The 23,635-nt window shown below is 42.7% G+C and overlaps 1 protein-coding gene across 1 annotated transcript in view; it reads right to left on the reverse strand.

Annotated features, from left to right (window-relative positions):
- The window catches only part of sema4gb (sema domain, immunoglobulin domain (Ig), transmembrane domain (TM) and short cytoplasmic domain, (semaphorin) 4Gb), a 38,584-nt gene extending 15,074 nt beyond the window's left edge, over positions 1 to 23,510 (reverse strand). Inside the window, exons 1-8 of the mRNA XM_073489051.1 lie at positions 23,436 to 23,510; positions 16,967 to 17,260; positions 4,656 to 4,804; positions 4,205 to 4,267; positions 3,768 to 3,866; positions 3,577 to 3,670; positions 1,279 to 1,392; positions 809 to 963 (exon numbers count right to left, since the gene is read on the reverse strand). Of these exons, the coding sequence (XP_073345152.1) occupies positions 809 to 963; positions 1,279 to 1,392; positions 3,577 to 3,670; positions 3,768 to 3,866; positions 4,205 to 4,267; positions 4,656 to 4,804; positions 16,967 to 17,111 (819 nt within the window). The 5' untranslated portion in view covers positions 17,112 to 17,260; positions 23,436 to 23,510. The remainder of the gene's footprint in view (positions 1 to 808; positions 964 to 1,278; positions 1,393 to 3,576; positions 3,671 to 3,767; positions 3,867 to 4,204; positions 4,268 to 4,655; positions 4,805 to 16,966; positions 17,261 to 23,435) is intronic.
- Between the last annotated feature and the right edge of the window lie 125 nt (positions 23,511 to 23,635).

Here is a 23,635-nt window from a genome sequence, read left to right on the forward strand (position 1 = left end):
AGATGGTTTGCCATTGGAGGTGGAGGTTGGAGGACTTGTGGTTTGCCTGGCAACAGCGGCACAGAAAGAATCGCCACCAGTCAGTGAAGAAACTAAGATTAGAGACGCCCAACCGCTGGTTCATTCACAGCTGAAATTACCGTAAGAGGAGAACAGCAGCAGAGAGAGAGACGGAGAACAGAGTCTCCCGAAATCCATTTACTCTTCACTCTGTAACGGTGACGTAAAGCATCAAATAATCCCTCCGTTTCTGCAACTTTCCCTCATTTCAACCTTTTCTTTCCACGACCTTGCTACTTATCAAAAGCACATTGAAAGTGCACTGGTGCACTACTTGAGTAAATGTACTTAGTTACTTTTCATGTTAAAAAAACTGATAAATGATGATAATGTAGTCCAAAAATAAATAAAATACTGGGGAAGTGTTTGTAATCATTGTAATCACACAATGAACTTGTTTTTTGAGTTTTCTGTTACAGTAGCATTTCGACTGATGGAAGTAACTAAGTACATTTACTCAAGGACAGTACTTAAGTACAATTTTGAGGTGGTTAAACAATATTTATACTTCCACTGCACTACCTATTGGAGGCCAATGATGCACTTTATACTCCACTACATATATTTTACTAGTTACTTTGCAGATTACCTGCTGCATCAGAGCCAAATATACGTATAATTTACTTGTTCTTTTGACTCGAGTACTATTCAGATGGATGACTTTCACTTTTACCAAAGTAATATTTTAACACGATACCTTTACTTTTACTCAAGTATGACTTTTGAGTACTTTTTTTACAACACTGACCTTGCAGACTCGGGCCACCCTGGACACTTTGGTCTGGCTCGGGTAGGCGATCTGCTCCTGGCTCCTCTCCGTGAAGAAGAAGTAAATCTTGTCATCGTCGCCGATCGAGCTGTTGATGCTCTCCTTCAGCAGCACAGAGCCCACAAAATCTGCCTCTGTGCACACACACAAACAACATACACACACACAGGTTCAAACACAGACCTATTAGCAGCCAAGGAAGTGTCTCCTTGGAAACTAAAGATGGAGCTTTTAAGTGCGATTGAACTGCCACGACTAAGCCAGTTAGAGCTGCAGTGCGGTGCGGTTTTTGATGTGATTTTCCTCCTCGAGGTCAATCAGATTTTTGTTGTGACAGCAAAACATTTGATGAGATAAAAATGTGCAAAATATCAAAGGGGTTTGGTCTACGTAGTAGTTTACTATAAGAGAAAATTATATAAACTTGTGTTTAAGTGTGTTGCATTTACCCAGAAGCCACCGGGTCGGGGCCTCCTCTGTCCTGAGCGTGGGGAAGGGGAAGTTTCTGCGCACGTCTGGAGAGCTGCGAAACTCGTACTGGGAGGCCGTGAACATCTCGCCGTCTGATCGTTTCAGTGGAAGACACGCGAGGACAAAGAAAGGTGGACGTCAGAGGTCAATCAGATGTAAATGAAAGCAGAAGCATTCTGCAGCGTAGGCAGGCAGACTGCGACCTACCACCCAGCCGTGTTGTAATATTTGTAAATGGTAATTAGACGCAGATCCCAGAGTGATTAAATATGTTCTTGAGGCTTTGTTTTAATTCTGCTGCATTCAAATGAAAGGATTTCTTTGAGTCTGTCTAAATACAACACTCACATTCCCACAAGTTAATCGATGTAATCATTCCTTCTGTCCATACTGGTTTAGAAGTGACTACACTGTACACATGCCAGTATCTTCCTCCTGACAATCATCTGTATGTCTACTGTGTCCTAGTTTTATTTTGTAGTTATGTCTTCTTGTGTATTTTTCTACTTCCTGCTGTTCCCGGTGTTCTGGTTCCCTCCTGATCCTCCCCAGTCTGATTCTGCCCCCACACCTGTCCCACATCAGTCTCATTAGCCCTGCCTTGTTCCCTGGGTCTCTCCACCTCATCCCCTCGTTAGTTTTGTTTGTATTTGTTCCCTCACTCTTTGTGTGTGTGTTTCTGTTTTTTGTCCTTGCTTGCCTTTTTGTTGCCAGTTTTTGTCACCTGCCGTTTTATTGATTGTACTTTTGGATTTTGGACCTCTGCTGACTAAAGCTAGCTTTTTGTTTCACTACCTAACTGCCTGCCTGCCTGTGTGTCTTGCGTGTCAGTGTATCTGTGAAATATTGGTGATGTTTTGTTCCATTAATTAAAAATAATCAACTTAGTTTATATAACACCTTTTCAAAATAAAGTTACAAAGTGCTTCACGAGGAGGAAAAAGATGTTTACACTACAGTTTCTTAAAAGCTTTTCTTAAAAATCCCTCCAACTTTTTTGCAGTTTCTTCAGTAACAAACCACGAAAACACAAAGAGTGATTGTCATACCAAAAAGATGGAGATAGCCTTTACTTTGATAGGACAGGTTAGGGTTTGACAGGATGTCGAGGAGAGAGAGAAGGAGTGGGGATGACATGCAGCAAACCACAGGTTGGAATCCAACCGTGGTTTGCTGCTGAGGACTCAGCATGAAGCTACCCGAGCGCCCCTAGTAACCTTTTAATAATTCATGTATTGCATATCAATTTTTTGCTCCCATGTAATATTTAATATGCTCTGAGGTTAGTTGCTGTCCACATCGAGTGACCCAGATGAGTTAGAAAAATAATATATTATCATTAACTCTGCTAACAAGCAATATGAGCATTAACACACCGAAGTCGGCAGAGCTACTTCTGTGGGACCATCAGAGGAACATGTGAATGCATGGTTAGCCCACTTCACAGACACATAACTGCGTTGGCATTTAGCTCAGCTATATAACTGCCATACCTGCCAACCCTCCCTCAGTTTCCTCCCGGTGTCACAATTCTCCTGTATTTCTCCCAAATTATGACACATTTTCACACCTTTTCCCCTTTAATTCATCTACCACAACCTGTTTCTGGGACTGTACAGCATTGAGTCTGCTGTGCTATTACGCTTCGTCCTCCGAATTCCCATGTCTCATATAAAGTTTTAAAGGAACGGGCCTGTTTTTAAAAAAATCTGCCTTGTCGATCATCACCATCGAGAGGCTGACAGAGATAGGGTAGTGTTGTGCACAAACTCTCCCAGGGCCAGAAGCAAAAAATGAATATATGAATAAAAACTGAAGAATATTTTTTTTGCCAGAGATTCACAAAAGTTCATGGCAGAGAATTATTCTGTATTCTTCTAGTGAACTCAAGGTGAAATTAGGTATTTAGTAAGTGTAGTAAGTCTTTTCATATTTTCATTTTCAGTCTCTGAAACTCAGATTTCTCTGGAGAGCCCCAGACGCCCTCTTTGGTTTTGAAATCCTCTGTATTTCTTTTTTAATTTTTAAGGTTGGCAAGCATGTATACAGCAGAGCAGGTTGCACGGCTACAGACTCTTTGTCTTTTTTGTAATGTTAACCATTTGCCTGTGGAAATCTTGCAGGTTTTTAAACATTGACTCTTTAGTCTAATATACTTTGGGAGCTTTAGTCCCTTCTTTTTCTAGCAAAGACATGCTTCCCATCCGTGCTTGCGGCTTTGACTGCACTAACAAGCTGTACGTACGATAGATCAAAAACAAGTCTGGGAGACATACCTACGAGGAGGCCGGTGTATCCCTTTGCTGGGTCATATGGACACCTGTCTCGTCCTTCCTCGAAGCCCGAGGTGAAGTTGAACCGCTCTGCATCCTCACAGAGAGAAAAGAGACAACACTCACTTCATCATTTCATTTTAAATCTCGTTTTAGTGGTAACTGTGCTGAAGGTAAATCACACGGGCTCTTACTACATAAGCACAGAGAGGTCTGAAGGCGTTCGTTCCACAGACGTACAGGTGAGTCTCATTGTATCGCTGCAGGAAGCGGATGTGATTGTAGCACTCAGTCTGCAGAGAACAGATGGAGAAAAACAGGTTATTTCTGGCTCCTCAGAGAGAACACAGGCCAGTCGATGCACGTCACGTACAGGGGCTATTTCATGAAAATATTCAATGAATGAGTGCCATTTTTTTTAAACAATTAGTCTCTCAGGGTTTCAGGGAAAGTGGATTAAGAATCAATTAAAAGGATTATCCACTTAAGATGCTGTCAGAAGTGTTTCATTATGTTCTCCGGTAATAACTCAACAAACAAATAAAGACTTCAGAGTGTTTCTCAAAAAGAAAAAGTGTCTGAATAATAATAATAATGATAACAATAAGAGAGAAGAGCTGCAGCCGTGTACCTGATTGTCTCTGCCTTTGTTTAGACACTGCTTCTTCTGTTCAGGGGAAGCATCCCAATCAATCTGCAAACAATGGGGGGGGGGGGATAGGGATGACTCAGTTCGCTCAATAAATAGAGATGGAAAAATAGATAAATAGAAAGATCTATGGAGAGAAAAGGGAAGAAAACAAGTGTGTGTATGATAAACAGGAAGAGAGAAAAGAGAAGGACACACTTAATGTTCTGGCAGCGTCACTGAGCTCTGACTCTCTTCAGTAACCCTTGAATAAACGCCTGGTGCATTTAATCCGATAGCCATAAAATTGGAGGAACACAATGGGTTTTTGCTCAATCTGCTTAAGGCTATTATTAGTTTGTCCTCCTTCAACAAACGGGAGAAAACTTGTGAAATCTGGCTTGCTGCGGCAATTACGTGGCGATGTCGTGGCTCGCGACTTCTCGACACTCACTGTGAGGTTTCCAGGTGTGGAGATGTCGGAGGTGTTGAGTGCGTACAGCGCTCCTCTGCCTCCCACGTACAGCAGCCCGGACGCCTCCTCCAGCAGCAGGGTGCTGTAGTTCTGGGACGAACCGGTGAAGCGGGTGCTGCCCAACAGACCTGCAAATATACAACACACATGACCTCATATTGATTTGAGTTTCTTTTTTGTAATGGTCAAAACTATGTGAAGTGTACTGGTGGTCTGGGGTTTAGGCTATGCACCTCGTGTCAATAGTTTGGGTTAGGAAGGCCACTTCCTGTTTCAACATGACGATTCCCATCAATCCCGTGCACAAAACCAGGTCCATTTGTGGGACATGATGCGAATCAATCATCAGGTATTTGGTTCACCAGAAAAAGAGTCCTTCTCATCGGGTTATTTCATCTCTAAATAGTTTCTCCCAGATGGTTTGTTGAACAGAACCATCCGGAGAATGTCGTCCTTGAAAACAGTTTGGAAAAGGGCAGGAACTTCAACCAATCAGATCAACAGAAGGAGAATCTGTCAGATTTCCTACGTTTACAGGACTTGCACTGGGAACACAGACATTAGAGAAAAGGGCCGCCATGTGAATATGGTCTACTGGTTGACATCTCATCAACATCCTCCCAATTAGCAAACGCTCCCCATAGTATGTCTTTCCAACGAAACTCGCGCCGACGTCTACAAGACACTTGGGAATCATATTTGCACCAGAATTCCCGACAGAACCACGCAGGGCCATGTCCAAACAGCTCTAAGACTGTAACAGCGCTCTGGTATAAACACTTCTATCTTGACTTCACACTCATCGTAGACTCTGCACAGCCTGAACATGCTTAGCGTGACTACATGATGGTGAGACTCGACAACAGATCTGGCAGACAGGGGCGTCGCCGGAGGGATTGCTGAGAGGACTGTTGAGAATGTGGGGATGGGGGCACAGGGGAGGTGAAATTTTAGGGCATTCAGCAGGAATCGTGCCCTAGTAATGCCAAATCGCATCAGCAGCACTGCCACAGCATCATCACTCGCTGAGTGAGTGTAAGTGTGTGTGTGTGTGTGTGTGAATGGGGGTGATGGAGGAGGGAGGTTCATACAATAAGTGGGGAAAATTAGGGTTAGCTCTGTCTCTGAATATGTGTTAGGGTTCTTTTGTCCTTTTGTAATTTAGATGATTATTTATTTAGATTATTAGATTATTTATCCGTCGCCACATAATTGGCTGAAACTGAATCTGTGAACGCAGTTCGCTGTAGCACCTCAGAAATGAGGGCAGGTTGCTCTGCTGCTGTGAGGCAACAAAAATGAGGGCATTGTTATTTTTTTTTCTTTTTCTGTGGATGTGGAAGATCTCCTGCTGAAGTAGGTTTACAGAGCACGGCTGCTAGAGCAGATTAATGTCTTATTAAATCTGACATAACTGCACATGCAGTAAGAGCAGCTGTCATCAGAGAGCAACAGAATAAGCGGAGGTATCGACAGTGTTACACTGAGGAATATGAGTCAGCAGAGAGCAGATGGGCTTATTAATCGCCACACATCCTCTCCACCTCCCTCTCCTTCTTTTTCCTTCTGTTGTGAGCTGATGGCAGCATGTCCAGGCTCTGAGTATTAAAACAACCTATATTTGTCACCAACCAAATCGATTTACTGTGGTGTGAGGTCCCGACATGTCGCGGTTAATAATTTGTCCTCCTGTTCATTGCTCGTCTGACGGAGCGAGAAAGGTGTGGAAAGGCAAAGTGCAGCTGGGAGGTCCAGGGGATCACAGTGTAACAGCTGCAAGTGTATAGATGATTACCCAGCAATGAGAGATGAAGTATTTTATATTTCACCGTTCATAAAAATGTTTTTAGATCAGGGTCAGTGGCAATAGGCTACAGACAGAAAACAAACATTTTCATTCAATCTTTATTTATACAGGGTGTTTTTTTCCCAAAAGACGCTGAGACCTTCTTGTTGTGAGGCAACAGCACTAACCATTGCACCACCATGCTTGCAATTTAAAAAGCTTACCTTAATCCGATAATTGTTGCAGCCCTAGCTGCCATCATTGGAGCACGTTAAATATTTACTTACGTCACTTTAAATCATTTATTATGTGCATGTTAAGAGTTAACACAAAAAGGGACCCAAATGCAAGACACGAGGAGGCAGGCAGGTAAACAAAGAAAAAAGACGAGCTTTAATAACAAAGCGTATAAAAGGCGGTCGACAAATGGCTGGCAACAAAATGAAACAAAAACAGAGGGAACAGGCAAATCCAAGGATTAAGAAGTCTAAAAATGACAAAAACTTAAGAAGAAGCACTGGGAACACGAGGAACACAAGACAGGAAAGCAGGAGATGCATGCAACAACAGACAAACTGACAAAGAGTACGAGGAAAACACGGGCTTACATAGAGACGGACGAATTAACAAACCAAATACTGGTGAACAGGGGAAAAGCAGGAAAAGGACAAAGGGAGGAAGCGAAAAGCAAAACATGACACATCCAGAGAGAACTACAAAATAAAACAGGCAACACCTCAACGTCACTCCACACTTTCACTGTACCGAAGAGGACAAACACGTCAGAGATCAATGTTTTTCTTATTTCACCACCTGTCTTCTCTGGAAACGTGACGCTTCCTCTCTCTTAGCACAGAGGATTACAGTATTTACACTACTGACTCAAAATTAATGGTTTCAGGACTGATGTTTAAAACGCTGTATTTCTTAAATGCTCTTAGAAAGCACAGAGTTGATGTTTTTGTAACTTTTTTCGAGAGGGTTTCCTTCAACAGGACTGATATGTGCAGTGCCATTCTTCCCAGCTGTCATGCATATAATCAGCCTGACAGGCCTGACAGAGCCGGTATGATAATAAGCTAATTATTGACCAATGAGAGGCTCCCTGTGGTTGTCTGGCTGTCAGTGATAAAACCAGTAAGAGAAGGCTGGCAGGGAGGAAGGTGGGCAGTAAAGAAAAGACTGCAGTCTGACTCAGTCTCTAGCCCGGTCTTCTGTCATCACCCAGTGTGTCCATGTGACAGTTAGACAAGCATCTCATCATGTGGGGAGGAAAAAGCCTTGCATGTGATGTTGGGGAAACTCTAAACAGTTTACATCGTGTTGTATTACGCAAGATCAAACCGTGCTGGGAGACTCGCTGTCATCCTCTTTATCATCACTGTGCATTAGAGCATGGAAAGTATCAGTAAGGCTGTAGATGAGACAATAGAGGTGAGTCAAAGCTAACAGAGTCCAGATCTTTCAAGTGCTTTGACAGCTTTTACCGGTAAACATAAACCAGACTCAAAGCTCATTTTTTATTATTTATTTATAACCTCTTCTGAGGAATTCTTGTTTTTACCCGTTGTTGATTTCCTGTTTTATTTTGGCGTTATCTCCTCTTGTGTCTTCCTGCCCATCTGTGTTTCTGTGCTCCTCCCCAGTCTGACTGTTCCCCCACACCTGTCTCACATCAGCCTCGTTAGCAGTGGCCTGTTTCCAGTGTCTCTCCACCTGCACCTCATCCCCCCATGTTAGTTTAGTTTGTATTTAAGCCTGTGTTGTTCCCTCACTCTTTGTTGGTTCGTCTGTTCTGTTTCCACATGTCGCCTTTGTTCCTGCCTGCTTTCCCCAAGCTTCTGGTTTGTTCTTTTGACACCTGTCTCACATCAGCCTCTTAAGTCTCGTTGTTTGTTTGTTTTTTTTAAAGCTTTTCTTATGAAGCAGCAAATCTAGGAAACAACGGCAGTAATGTAACTGCGAAACAACTGAAGGTGAACAGGGGTTGTCAACGACGAGAGCCAGTCCACGAGTCAGTTTTAACGTTTTGATAACCGGCCGCAGTCAGTGTGGAGTATGAAGTCGTTTGCATGAGCTGTTCTCAAGAAAGCTGCCGGACCAATACTAGAGGACAAGCAATCGAACAGGCACTTTTTGAACGGGCATTGCACTAGTACTATACGATTAAAAGAAACGATGTCTAAAACTGTGAAAATCAAATTGCAATAAATCAGAATTGTCCTTAAAGATGATTCCTTTACCATAAGTTTTAGTATAATCTGTACAGTGTTTGTGTTGCTTTCAGTATCAAAGTTCACTTCGCAACCTAAACTTTCTAAAAACTGTCGCTGCTGCATCCCACGGTGGCGACGATAGCTAAAAACTTATGTAACTCCCAACGAAATCCACAGATCTGTGACTGTCACCTATTATTGCTCATCTGAGCCAGCCTCAGATTTGAGTGAGCAATGAGCGGCTCCTCCGACACAGCCAAAGGTCAGGACACGCCGGGGGAGGGATTCATCTGAAGGATGGGAGCCTCTGGCAGGGAGTCACGCAGCGGGGCACCCTCTCTACTCCACCACACACAGGTACACACACATAAAAGGCGTGCACACACACTGAACTGAATCTAGATGAGGGATGTGTTCCGATGAGCAACAGCGATGTCACAGTGTGCAAAACAAAACATAACCCTCATCACGAGAGCACTGCATATTCACCGAGATCACGTTTAGAGAGTTATGCAAACACAATGGCAGCCCAAGGCAATGTAAAGAGCCCACTACATGTGAGTCATCCAAGAGCGAGCAAAAAGCCTTGGTTTCCATCTTACAAAAATAGTGACTGCATGATATAACAAGCACGCTGCTGATGAGAAGGACCACAGTGACGTACAAAATGTCCCCGGCCTCAAGGCAGCAGAGGCAGAGCGACCTTGATCTCAGACCTGGCATGGTCATGGACTGTGTGTTGTTTAATGCAGGCGACGCTGGCTTGTTGGCTCGTTTTTTCAAAACACCCGACGCCCCCTCAATCTTTTGGAGAGCGAACCTGTGCTTACTTTAGTCTGGAAGTAAATTGGCTGAAATCACAGCTGTGCCGTAAAATCAGCTGTATGTGAGACATGTGAAAACATTTACACGGCACGAAGGAGAAGCTCTAAGTACGAATTTAACCACCTACATGAAGCTTGAATAAAAAAATACATTTTAGTTCAAAGTGCATTTTCACAAACTTCCTCCAAACGTTCTGATCTGAATCTACTATCAACAGGACGACATTGTTGTTTAAAAAAGTTATGTTTTTTTTATCTTTTACAATGCAGAGGTTAAAGTTTAGTTTAGTTAGGCTCGAAACAAATTGGCTGTGGTTGTCCAGGATTCATAATACATCATATCAACCCAGTAATAGCCTGGCCGACAGATGTAATACAAAATTTTGCCTTTTTAGAGATATTTTGTTCTTCAGTTCGACAGATATCATGATGTACTGTAGATTATTGTCTTGCAATGTATCCATTATCACAGAATCGCTGTATCGGGATACTATCAATATCATGAGCAACATGTCGTGAATTGGAAACTACTGAGTTGGGTTAGAGCCTCCTTACACATTACATGCACTCATTTGATCCACCGTTAATATAAACATATTGATTAGTGCAGCTTTAAAGATAGAAACATAATCCAATTGATAAAAAAAAAACATAAAATTCCAACAGCTCAAACATTTTTTATCAGCATTAGCACGGCCATGAATATACCCAGTAAATTAGCAACAGACCCATGTTGATTTGATTTACTCTCCCCCGAAGCCACTGTTTTGTATGCCCACACACACACACACACACACACACACACACACACACAGAACCTTGTGCTTTGCAGCGAAATCAATAAAGGAAAGTCAACAGAGTGCTGAGGTGTGCCAGAAGCCTCTCAGCCCGCTGGCTGGTTTCTATTTACTGTTGTCGTCCTGTATGCACATGTGTGTGCATGTGTATGTCTGTGTGTATGTCTGTGTGTGTGTATGTGTGTGTGTCTGATCTTAAGCAGACCTGTTTCTGTGCATGTTCAGAGTACACCGTTCAATAAGGGTAAGAGGAGGTCAGGACAACTGCCCCTCAGAAACATCTGTCGGGTTTTCCTCTGGGTACTCATATATACACACACACACACACTTCACAGTTATTTCACCCTTCATCTGTCTCCTGAAGACGAGTGAAGACATTTCTGTCAGTGACTCAGAGGATCTGACGAGTGTGTGTGTTGTGTGTTTGAGTCTCAACGCTGAGCCGTCGCAGGTGGCTCGTCCAGAATGTGTTCGCTCACGCTCAGACATTTCTGTAATCCTCCATGTGGGGCCCAAGATGATAGTAAATCCACTGTATGTTTGTGCGTGTGTGTGTGTGTTTACCACAGTCATCAGAGTGTGTGACTTTCCTGTGTGACTCACTGATCACTAGACACACTATGAAGGCCATGTGACACACACACACACACACACATACACACACACGTGCTTACAAAACGATTTGGGAACAAACGCTAGAAGGGAAGACTGACTTAACTTCTTTGGACAGTGTCAGAAGTGTCAGTTGTTGACTTTATCACATTATATAAGCATCTCCTCACTTCTTTAACAGGCTCAAGTGTCAATGAACATGACTATGTATCATTATGTAAGCAATGATAAATAACTGGGTGCCCGGGTATATGAAAATACGAGGCAGAGAATGCGAGGAAGAGTCTTGTTTCCTCTGTTATTACTCAGTCTATTATTTTCTTTATCAGGACATCTCCTGTGTATTTTCATGCTCATACCACTGCCAATTACTACAGGCAAGTACAGAAGCTGTGTCATTGGTCAAACAAACTAATAGCAGATTGTAATTGTGTGTTTGTTGACTCATCGGAGAAAGAAAGCACAGCTGGTACCAGTGTATCAATACTGCAGAAAATGAGTATTGAAACAACTTAGCTAGGGTTAAAAGTTGCTCTAGAAGCATTTTTTGTTATACTTGGAGAGAAAATCTCTTGACACCTCGAAAGAAAGAAAAAATCCAGTAACTGTGGCTGTTACAGGCCTCTATTAAGTCCACCCAGTTGTTTTATTGTGCTTCCAGCTTCCAATGTGCTGCATTCACAGTACACAGCCACTGAGCCTGCTCTTTAGCAGCTAGCTAACTCAGTAGCACAAAGCACACAGCCCCTGAACCAAAAAATGAGCAGCAATGGCAGTGACATATCGCGCTCAGCTGGTAACCAAGTACCCCAAAGCACACAGTCCCTGAGCCCAATAAAAGAGCCACTGCGGCAGCAACAAGACTCCTGTAACAGCTAACGTTAGCACAAAGCACACAGCCCCTGAGCCCAATAAAAGAGCCACTGCGGCAGCAACAAGACTCCTGTAACAGCTAACGTTAGCACAAAGCACACAGCCCCTGAGCCCAATAAAAGAGCCACTGCAGCAGCAACAAGACTCCTGTAACAGCTACCGTTAGCACAAAGCACACAGCCCCTGAGCTTAGCAGAGCCGCAGCAGCAATAGCCCACACACCCAGACTAGCTGTCATGCTTGGTAGTCTTTCCGGACTGAGGTACATTCGTGAAGGCTGTTTTGCTTGTTTATATATTTATTGGTCTAAACAGCTAAGCGAGCATGTTGAACGCAGCGAAGCTGAGAGCTACGGGGCATTCTGTCACAATCTGTAGTCTGGCAGTGCGCGTTGTGTTTTGGAGGAGTGGCTCTGAAGGGAAGAGGTGGGATTTTTCGGTTGGATACTTTCAAAATTCAACTTGATTTTGATGGTTTCTAGATCATTACCAGCTCCAGCTTCTGAATAAATATTTTTGACAACACTAGTCCCCATTAAGCTGGATAATCCACAGCGACTATTTCTTCATCAGAAGGTGGATACATTTTAAACTGTTCACAGTTTCTGTGGTTTGGGGTTTCCTCCATCTGGTGCTTTTTGACACCAGACAGAAAGTGTGAACTGTGAGGTGCAGGAAAGGTGCTGCTATTGTTTTTGACTGTGGCTGCTTGTTTATTCATCACTCTGCTGCCAGTGTCGGCGCTCTGTTTTCTATTTGGGTTTGTTTGGGTCGATCCTGGATCGGGTCAAATTATCCTCAGGTGGCTTGTTACTGAGTGTGGGTGACTGATGAAAGTTTACGTGTTTCAAATCAAGACCTATTTCACCAAGAAATTTCACTCCAAAAAAGTTATGATGCTTTCTGTGAAACAAAAATAAAAAAAATTGATAATTACTTAATCCATTTCGACATAAACTCAACCGAAATAAACCAATTTTCACCAGGAATCTTGTGGTTTAAGAAAAATATGAACTTCCTCCTCAGTTGTGTGATGAATAAAGTTGTCAGCCGCTGTCAGACGGATCGCTTGTTAAGCGTCACGTCAAAGAGGCAGCGATGTGTTTACCGCAGTCTTACACAGACACAAACACAGTACCTTTTCCAAAAGCTTGTGACGGATCCAAAACTTTCGTAGGACTTTGTTCAACCAGGGAGACTGCAGAGCGAGATGAAAGACAGCCAAGACTTTCATGTCATGAAAGAAAGCCAACTGCGCATGCAACACACAAAATAGTCCCCGTGTTATTTCGGGTCTTGCTGGATGCTATCAGTGAATCAATAATAAGAAACTGTCAGAATCACAGATCAGCACAATCAGAGGGGAGTAAGATCAAAGTACCACAGAGGTCTCAGTAGATTTAAAGGGTCCAAAGGATGAAATGTCGCCACAGAGAGAGAAATAAAAGGGGTGAAAACAAATGATGTTAACGTGGTGCAACAACGCTCTCACACAGCTGAGATACACATTAAACAGCTTCAGTCAAAGCTGAGATAATGTGAGAAAATCATCAGTGTTTTCTGTGTTCAATACGCAGCTGTTACAGCTCTTTTGCAAAGACGATAATAGACTTGGGTGAACAGTAAATTGGTGACCATGAGTGTCCTGTCTCCTTGAAGCTGTAATTACCACACTGGATGAAGAAAAAGTCTTCATCTACAAGAAAAAAGCATCAAGTCGGCAGGGTTTATTACCTCTACCACGGTAATAATAGTGCTAACCTTAAAAAATCCTACTACCAAGGCCTCTTCTGCCATCTCAGCTTGTCAAAGCAGCGACAAACGACTTACAGTGCATCAATATTTCACAACTACATTACTTCAGGTCTGGTTGGCAGAGGCAAGAAAGAGTTCAGAACACAGTCAAGCTTTAATCTCACCTCTGGGAGACAAAAACAGCCACCCCGTCTCGACACAACGTAAGTTGAGTCATCAGATTTGCTCATTAAAGCTTCACACAGACACTGGAGTCTGAAGTTACAACTGATTATTTTCATAGACAATGAATCTGCTGAAAATCCCCTCAGTTAACTGATTATTTGTGTGTCTATGAAATGTGATAAAACTTTGGAGAATCTCTGCAGTTTCTCACATGTCTTAAAATGTCTTGTTTCGTCCAACCAGTTGTCCAAAACACACAAATGTCTGGTTCTTAAGCTGCTTATTGCTCCACTATGTTCAGCAGCCAATTGCTCACTTTGTCTGTTTGCCGTTTGCTGCTGGACAGGTAGTTTAAAGTGGTTTTCGATGAGCTGAAAGACACTAAAACGCTCCAGAGCTGCAGAGTGATTTAATATCATAATATTGATTAATGCAGCTTTATGTAGTGGACGAGAATACTTAATACTACCACTTCTTACAGGCTAGAAAAGTAGAACGTTTATTGATAAAATGTTACAGCTGTAAGGTCCTCGTTCCTTCTATAGTGGGTCATCCCTTGATATTTCCACAGTGCATAAAGTCATCTGATGTCGTTTTCCATCTTTTAAGTCTGATCTTCCTCTGATACATGATGTCCTTGTACTCCTACACACGCAGGCCTTCTGCAAAGCATACTGTAAATTAATGAGCGCGCCCACACCCAAGCTGAGAAACATAATATAAATCCTCCCACGGTGTCTCCCATAGGTAGTGACACCCACGTATAACATCCATCCCATTTCCATATACCACTCTGCAGACACGTCTTCATTTATGAGTCTTAGCTTGCCCGTCTCCATCCCCGCTGGAGACACATGTGTCACCACAGGGAAACCGACTGTGTGCAGATTTTACATGATGTGACTAAATGCATGCCCAAACAGCCCTCTCCCCACACACACACACACACACACACATGCACACACTGTACTCTGATGAAACGCATGCTGACACACGTGCACATCCTGCACTCTCACATGCACTCCCCTGATGATTAGAAAGTAGGTCAAGGACAAGTTTCTACGAGGGCAAAGAGAAAAATAAAATCTGTGATGAGAGAGTGACTCTGGCTGCCGCACAGAAAAGTGGCCACAGTGAGCTCGAGTATGTATGATTTATAATCTGAGGCGGACTCAGAGATGTGTAAATAAATAGCCAGAGGCACTGCAGAATAGAAAATGAGATCTGTCCATGAGGTGCTTACAAACTTACTTAATGAGGCCTAATGAGTTATACCCCCAACTAATGGACCCTTCTGAGTTAATCGACTGTGTCCTTTTCGTTTGGTTGACAATTAACTGCTGGGATACTAGTAACCAGTCCAGAGCTGCCTGTCAGATCCCACTGGATGCAGTGAAAAGCTCCTCAATAGCAGCTTTAAAAGTAGTGCCATGTTCAGCATTTGTGTATTTCTCAGTGCTGCAGGGTCTGCCGTAAATACTTCTTCCTAAATATTCTCCACAGCACAACAAATCAGCTCATTGTGCAGCCAAACTCAGACCTTTAAGGGAGAATATTCACATGATTTCCTCTCCCTCCCTCCCTCCCTCCCTCCCTCCCTCCCTCCATCCATCCACCAAACTGCATTCATTTTTCCAACAATTCCTCTCAGGCAGCAAACAAACACAAAAAAGCGGCTCCTCCTCATCTCTCTTCTTAAGTTATTGTGATTCAGAACGTCAAGCAGCGTCTTCGAAAACATCATCTCACACTGCAACACTCTCATGACATTGCACCGGAGAGAGCTCGGCTGGCAACAGAGCCGGCCCTGTTCACTCCACCCCTCCTCTAATAATACTCGTCCTCAGAGGGATGAAGAGGAGCGGACAGAGGGGTGGAGCGGAGTGGAGGTAAGAGCGCAGCCGTCCGATCGGCCTGCCGGTGCTGGAGTGTACCTCTCGCTGCAGCTGCAGTGGAAGCCTCTGCCGCAGTGATGAGGAGCGAGGAGGAGAGAGGGAGGGGAAAGGTGAGCTCGTGGCAAGCAAGGAGGAAGGTGCGGATGATGTGTGTAAATACACACTCTGAGCCAAAATACACCTATTCAGCAGTATTTTCTGCACGGACACTAATCAGATCTGCCGTGCTCAGGTCCTCTTTTATGGGGGCCTCTTGTCTATTGTTTCATTAGAAGTGTTTGCTGAGGCGTGTGATCTAGGACAGGGCTTGAGAGAGGCGATTAATAACTCTGAGCATGAAGGAGCTGTCTTCGGGGCCAACTTCGAAAACTGTGCCACTTCTTTAACAGGCAGGGGAGGAAGGAGCCGGAGAGGCATCAAATAAGGACAGTGAGGTGAGCGTCTGGTGGGCTTGCACATGTGTGTTTGCGCCGGATACATCTAGACTAGAGGTTTTCAATGTGTGACACTGTGGCCTCCCTCCGTCCCCTCCCAGCATTATTATTTATTGTCTTGCTTCTTTTGGGGGGATAATCATGAGCCATGTTTTGCATTTTCAGTTCCCGTAAATCTTTGGGGAATGTGATCAGAAAGCATAATGTCGTCATGGATTCAAAAAGTTACACTGTGAGCTACAACTTCAGCCCGGTTACTTTAAGGGCCTATCACACCAACAACGATCACGATAACAACTACAACGATAATGATGTGCGAATCCTCACTGATGAGAGATAACGTTCTGTGAACAGCGGCACCAAGGACGCTCTGTGAGCTCCAGCTGTGTTTGGCAGCTTAGGAAAATGGATATTTCATGACTAGCTACGGAAAAAAATAAGGATATGTTTTATGAAGTTAGGAGAATCAAACACTCTTTCAATCTTTTGAAGACAAATTTAATTCATACTTTTGTATGAGTCAAAACAAATTATCCTGGCGACTCTCAAAGAGGACATCAGTGTGGACAAAACTACTTCAGAGACCCCATCAGCACCAAAGAACGATTGCTAGTATCTCTCAACTAAAATGTTTAAGTGTAATCTGCAGCCTAATATAAGATAAGGTCCACTTTAGTTGAAGCAAGTTTGAAAACATGATAATTCTCAGGCATGTTCTGTAGTGTTGAGGACTTTTTTCTATGGTTTCTAAGCAGATTTATTCATATTTATTCACAATGGACATTGGAGATGATGATATTTCAGAAAGGGTAAGTCAGACTGAGTCTCAAAATATGTTTATCATGTCTGTGTGTTTAGATTTGAATGAAGTAGATCCTTTTTAGAAAACTGGCATAAATACTGCAACACATGACATATTGTGTCTGCCCCTCACCTTTGGAGAAGACAGTAGTCCTGGGAGTGACATCCAGGTCCAGGGATGGGCTGAAGGGGAAGGCCCACAGCTGTGACAGCCTGGCGAGGAGCGTGAGGAGCAGCAGCAGGAGCAGGAACGGCTGGACTGACCTCTGGTCTCCCATGTTTAACACACAGACCTGGTCCAAGCTCAGCCTCCGATGCAATTTGTCAAACACACAAACTCTGAGAGAAATCTGTGAGAAATGTGTATCTTCAGGCCCAGCAGCAACAGACGAAGACCCTTTGATTATCCTTCAGCTGAGAACACACTCTGCGAAGAGAAGGAGAAAAACCATGTTTGTAACTAAAAGAGAAATTATCCAGCGTACCAAGCTAGATGCTGTTGTCCTGAGGTGGTACCGGAGTTCAGAGAGATCAATTAAAAACAAAATGAACATTTACAGAACAAACACTCTTCTACCTGAGGGGAAACACTGAATGTTTTAGTAATAGTTAAGCGTGTTAAAAGTCAGTGGCAGAAGAAGTGCTCAGATCATTTACCTAAGTAAATGTACTAATAGAGCAAAGTAAACATACTTCATAACAAGTAAAATACCTTTCTTCAGTACAGTACTGAAACTGAAGTACATGAGTATTATGAAAAAAATCATCGTTTACAAAAATAGCCCCTATGACTGACATATTATTATTAAGTTTTTGTAGACTCTTAATAATAATACATTAGTAGTTTTCACTACTTGCACACTGTTGGGTTGTTTTGTCCAGCAGTTCCCAACCTAAAGGTTGAACCACCTCCACATTTTTGTGTGTGTGTTTAAAATTACCATTTTATTGTGGGTTACTCCTAGAATAGGTTTACATGCTTTAATGCTGTATTTTTGTATTTCCTCTCTGTCTGAAACGCTCTGTTTTAACTCCTGCCTCTTTAACAAACTGCACGGCTACCCGAGCTAACTAGCTAACAGCAGCTTCACAGCAGTTGGCGGTTACTTTAGCAACAAAGCTACATATGTGCTAATTAAAGACAAAGAAAATGGGAAGTATGAGGAGTATGTCAGAATTGCACATGAGGACAGTACTCGAATAAATGTACTCAGTTACTTCTCACCTAAGTTGCACACATTAGTTGGCGGGAAACACCTTGGACGGGGTTGTGGGTGCACAGAGCTTTTTCAGAGATCAACAGAGAGCTGGACTTACTCTTCTAATCTGCCCTTAATGTCCCTAATGTTTAACAGAAACTGACACTAATGAATCTTATATTATATTTCAAAACATCCACAGTTAACTCTGCTGAGGAGACACCACGTATGAACTTTCTTGCCTCCTTGACAGCATGAGCAGAAAATTACTTTCTGATACGCATCATCACTCTCTGACTACAACCAATTAGGCAAAGTGAAAGACAGAGGTGCTGTTACATAAAATGCCATCTAAAAAGTTTAGGGAGTTAAATAATGTGCCCCTGTGATGCGATATTGCGACACACAACTCCATCTCTTAATTAGCCGTGTGCACACTGGAGCAGCATGACGGATAATCTACAGATTAGGCCCCGTGCCATCAGCACAATCTCCGCCTGGCTGCCCGCTCTCTGGCTCCGTCGCTGATCAAAGGGTCAACACTGTGAATCCCACTCCGCCGCATTGTGACACTGGAGAATTCCCGGTTTTAATCTCCACGGCTGCTGCTGCTAATCACTCGCAGTATGAAGCACAATGAGGCTAATGACCTCTCCGTTAGCAGTTTGGGTGCTAAGCTTTGAAATCAACCCATAAGATGACAAAGTGTGAGATGAGAAGGGTAAGAGTTAGTGATGGTGCAGGGATCCTCTCCCCTTTGCGCTCATCCAGAGCTATTTCACGTCTGCCTTTAATATAATCCATGCTATTGCTTAACAAAACCTGTTATTGCTGTGTTACCTAACTCATACTGAAGAGTCCAAAAGATGTTTAAAACTGGATTCATGAATTTTACTAAACTAGGTTAAAGGTGAGGAACTAAGGTTTGTCAGCATGGCAAATAGTCCGGAGGCCGAGTGATACATTTGTCAAACTACTGTTCCAAAGGTCAACAATGATCACTCTAAAATGGTGGAAGTAGAAACTGTAAATGCAGCAGAAATCCATCAGATGTACAAAAATGGTGCGAGTTTCAGTTAGGATTGTGAGCTCACAAAGAAAAAGATCATGCTACTGTCTTTGTGTGGCGATTTTTCTTTCTAGGTGGGGACCCAAACTTTTGCATACGCTGCCTTTCCTGTCAGAAGATGGAGGGGGAACAGTGTTTCAACATTTGTAAGCGTGAAACCACTGCATGTTTATGATGAGATGGGACATTGAGCCACTGTATCAGATTTTGTGCAGCTCCTTCTGGAGCCACAAAAGGCTTTTATACAAGTTTTTTTAAGCAGCAGTGTTCCCCAAGACCTGCAAACAGACTTTTATGTTTAAAAGTTCCCCTTTAATATTGCAACTGAGGCAAGAGCAACATAGCAACAGAACAACATGGCAACATAGCAGCATGAGTCTTGTTTGATGACTGTCTCCCAAACCACCGTCTGCCAAATCTGAGGGCCGCAGATCCACCAGCGAACAGCTCATTAATGTGGTTTTGTCAGCTGCTGCCCTCATGTAACACACAGCAAACACAGCATTGTTTCAACACATCTGCAGTTGCGTCGTGTATGTATACTGGTCTACAGGAGCTGGCAAGCACGTTGACAACACTGATGAAAGCTTGGAAGCTCCAGGAGGGGAAAGGTAAACACATCTGCCTTGGCACTGGCACGACCGACGTGTCATGCATGATGGAAGAAGAGAGGAATCGAACAGAACAGCAGGCTGCGTCTCAAACACAGTCAGTTTTCTTAATGTTTATTGATCTACGGGGCTGGTTTTGCCACAGATCTATGGACGTTTAAGCCTACTATCAGTGCAATAAAGAGGTTTGCAGAGTATGATAAAGCTGTTTTCTTTATGAGCCCTTGTCAGGCTGGACTGAATGATTTGCAGAAATATCTAGTGTGACATTTCTGCAGAAAGATCGATAAAACAGGTGAGCTATTTTTGTATTTTCCTGTCAAGTGATAGCACTTAAAACACCGAACACACGACCGTATTTTTGATGATGTTTGTGATAAAGCTATCAGCCAACAAAGACTTTAATAAAGGGATTATATAATATATAAGCCGTCCTCGGTTATGATAGTCTTTTTTCTTTCTTTATCCTGAACCACTGGGAGTTGGCATGCAGCTGAACCATAAATGAGATTACTCGCACATTAAAGGAAGAATGAGTGGGTTCACCCTGCGGGCCTGATTCACTGTGATGTGGAGAAATCTTTAGACACATCTTTTCAGAGAAGCATGAAATTATGATTGTGTCGCAAATAATCTGCCTCTTCATACATCGAAAATGTCCAGAATTTACGGAGGAAGCGCTGTCCTGTTTTTGGTCCATCAGATAGAGCTCATTTCATCATACAGGAATAATAAAAAATAAGAGTGTGTTGTGATTTTTTGGGACTCAGAGGGAGGGATATATATATATATATATTTATAGCTGACAGCGAACTTAAAAAATCAAATGGGCTTTTTTTTCTGCTGTGTGCCTGAACTATTATTAAATGTATCCTCTGCATAATATGTGTTGACAGATCATCTCCCCATCTTTGTCTTTCCTGAGGTTGAATCATACAGTAAGCTGGAGCCCTCACCGGAGCGACCTCTACTTCACATCTTTCAACATATCTTATAAAATAATGCTCATTTTGATTTGAAAAATAAGAGGAATTATCTCAAAGGTCGATTTATGACTCATTTGTCTTTGAACTCCATTAAATGAAAGCTCACTCTAGAAAAATAGCTCACTTCAGCCTCTGTCTGCTGTACCGTACAACCTAATTTGCACATATTTGCTGTTCATTTCTCACATATTCTAACGTGTAAATTGGTGATCTGTAGCACACTTTAATAAGACACGCTTTACGCGTTAAGATCTGCAAAGACTGGCTTTATTAAATGTTAGTAAACAAGTAAATTACTAATCCTTTATGAGCTTGTTATGACGAGAACAGATCTTGGGTTGCCAGGTTGTGGCTGCGGTTTATCGCTCTTTGTTTGGTCTTTTTAGGTCTTTAATTCATCATAAAGTTTCCTCCAAAGGACAGTTTGACCTCTGACCTTCTGTAGAGTGACCGTTTTCGTCACAGTGGCGGCTGGATGTTGTGGTGGTGGATGATTGTGGATGGTGGTATTTGACAAGCTGAGAATGAGCCTAAAAAATAACCAAAATCAGCCAAAAAACAGTTCTCCTTTTGGATTTATTCACGTGACTTTGTTTAAATGACAGCAGGTGAGCCGCATCTGGAGGAAGCTTGTTGTTAATGACGCAGCCTATCCAAACTATCGAAACCAACGTGGGAATGATTGACATTACGGCAACCAAGTGCGCTTCTAAACCTTTCAAGAAACAATGGTGTAGGATGAGCTACACAATCAGTGTGTTTACAGGAGAGACATGATACCAGAGAACATCTGTCTCTCTGTCTGTAAAGTAATAATCTCAAAGATTTTCATGTAAATAAATATCTATCGCCGAATGAGGTAACACAATGATGATTGAGTCTATGGCCCACTGATGAAAGCTCTTTCATTTGCTGTAATACCAAAGATGTACACCGGGTGTCGGTGGCGACTTTCCCGGAAAATATCACAAGCGGCGCACAGTCAGTGACGCGTTCACCACCCAGCGGTGACTGGTCCGCCAGAGAGAGAAGGTGGCTCGTACATGACATCACAGTTTTGTTTGTCCTGGTCTCTGCCAGCGTTGGGAGTAAACGTTTACCGTTACTGTTAACTGTCATGGCCGAACAAACAAAGATAACAGCAGACGATGAGACTTTTAAAAAGGTGCAAATCGCTTTCATGTGCTGCCAACTGACGACTGACGTCACACAGGCAACACTGGATTTCTGGGAAGCAGTGAGGTCCAAAAATACACCTGCAGTTGCTGCTTACAGAAATCTTCGAGATTGCCACTTTAAGTAGTCTAGCATTTTGAAGTATTAGTACTTTACTTGCAGAGGTGTAAATCCCAGGGGGGGCAGGAGGGACACAACCCTTCAGTCTAGAAAAATATATCAATGTAAACACAATTATGTAACCTCAAAATTATTTATGCTATGCTATGAAAGCACTTATAGACACATAAAAGCACATTTTTGGGTTTCAAAAGAGTCTGTTGTTGGGGGCTGAACTTCAGTAAGTAGTTTAAACATTTCTGTACTATCTACTACTACTATTCAATAAAACACATGTATATTTGTCACCAGTCTTCATTTTCTTTGCACTGAATTACAGGTAACTCTTTATGTTAGATAGCGTAGCTGACGTGTTTTCAGGTGTTTGATTCGAGTCAATAAGAGAAGGTGTTTCAATTGTCCCCTTAAAGTTTATATCAGAATTTCTCCCATGTTTACTCGAGTATTTTTTATTTTACACTTCCACTCGCCTGTATTTGAGATGAAAACATTGTGCTTTTTCGCACATTATCTAACAATGTAGTTACAAGTTATGTTTGGAATTAAGATTTTACATAAATTCAACTATAGAGCACTATAGTAAGAAATATCTAAAAGTAAATAAATAGATAAAAAATTGCGCCACTTATAATTGTAATGGAGTATTTTACATTATTTTACTTTTACTCAAGTAATGGATCTACATACTTCTTCCACTGCTGCTCAACACACAGGGAGACTTCTTCCAACCTGGCAACCCAAAATGTTTAAAAGGCTAATACATAACTTATTAAGCATTAGTAAATGATGCATTAATCATTAATAAAGCAACGAGTAACAGCTTTTAAGCCCTTTATTAGAAAGTGTTAAACTAAATTATGTCCATAGTTAAAGCTCTTTCATTTTAGAAGTTCTGATGATTAAGTTTAATAAACTTTCCCACATTTAACCACTGAAGATCAGTCTAACAGACTCTCTCCTCTCCTTCCACTCCTCTTTGTCTCCTCAGCTTCCATTCACCTTCTTCTTTTAGCTCCCAGTAAGACAGGAACACACCTAAGAACAGCATATGGCAACACATCAGGCTACATGCGATTTTCCATCAAACCTTCGTCTTTAAGAGCAATGCAGTCAGCTCTAACAGACACTAACAGGACAAAAACACTTCCGCACACAAAGCTGTGATCCATTGTTACACTTTAACTCCCCCAAAAAAACAGGTTTATAACGAGTCTGCGCGCCGTGGACGTGCAAACATCCACCCATGTGCACCTGTCCGACCTGGACTGCAGCAGCCAGGAGAGAGAAAACAGCGCTGCACACTCTTTAATCACCTTCACCTGAGCGCAGACACATGTACAGAGAGTGTGTGTGCGTTGTGGGGGAAAAAAAGTGTGAGAAGAAACATTAGAAAGGGTGAGACGGTGAAAAGCAGGGGGAGAAAAGAAAGAGACTGACTCACCTGCGTGTTTCCTGGAGTCCACTAAAAAATCCTCTGGATCGTCCTTTCCGCGGCGAAACACGAGCTCCTCTGCTGCTGCTGCTGCTGCTGCAGTTACCCAATGCACACACACACACACACACACACAACCAAGCCTCCCCCCACCCCCCTGTCACACACACACACACACACACACACACACACACACACACACACACTGG

Source organism: Pagrus major, chromosome 20 (genome assembly GCF_040436345.1).
Source record: "Pagrus major chromosome 20, Pma_NU_1.0".
NCBI lineage: Eukaryota > Metazoa > Chordata > Actinopteri > Spariformes > Sparidae > Pagrus > Pagrus major.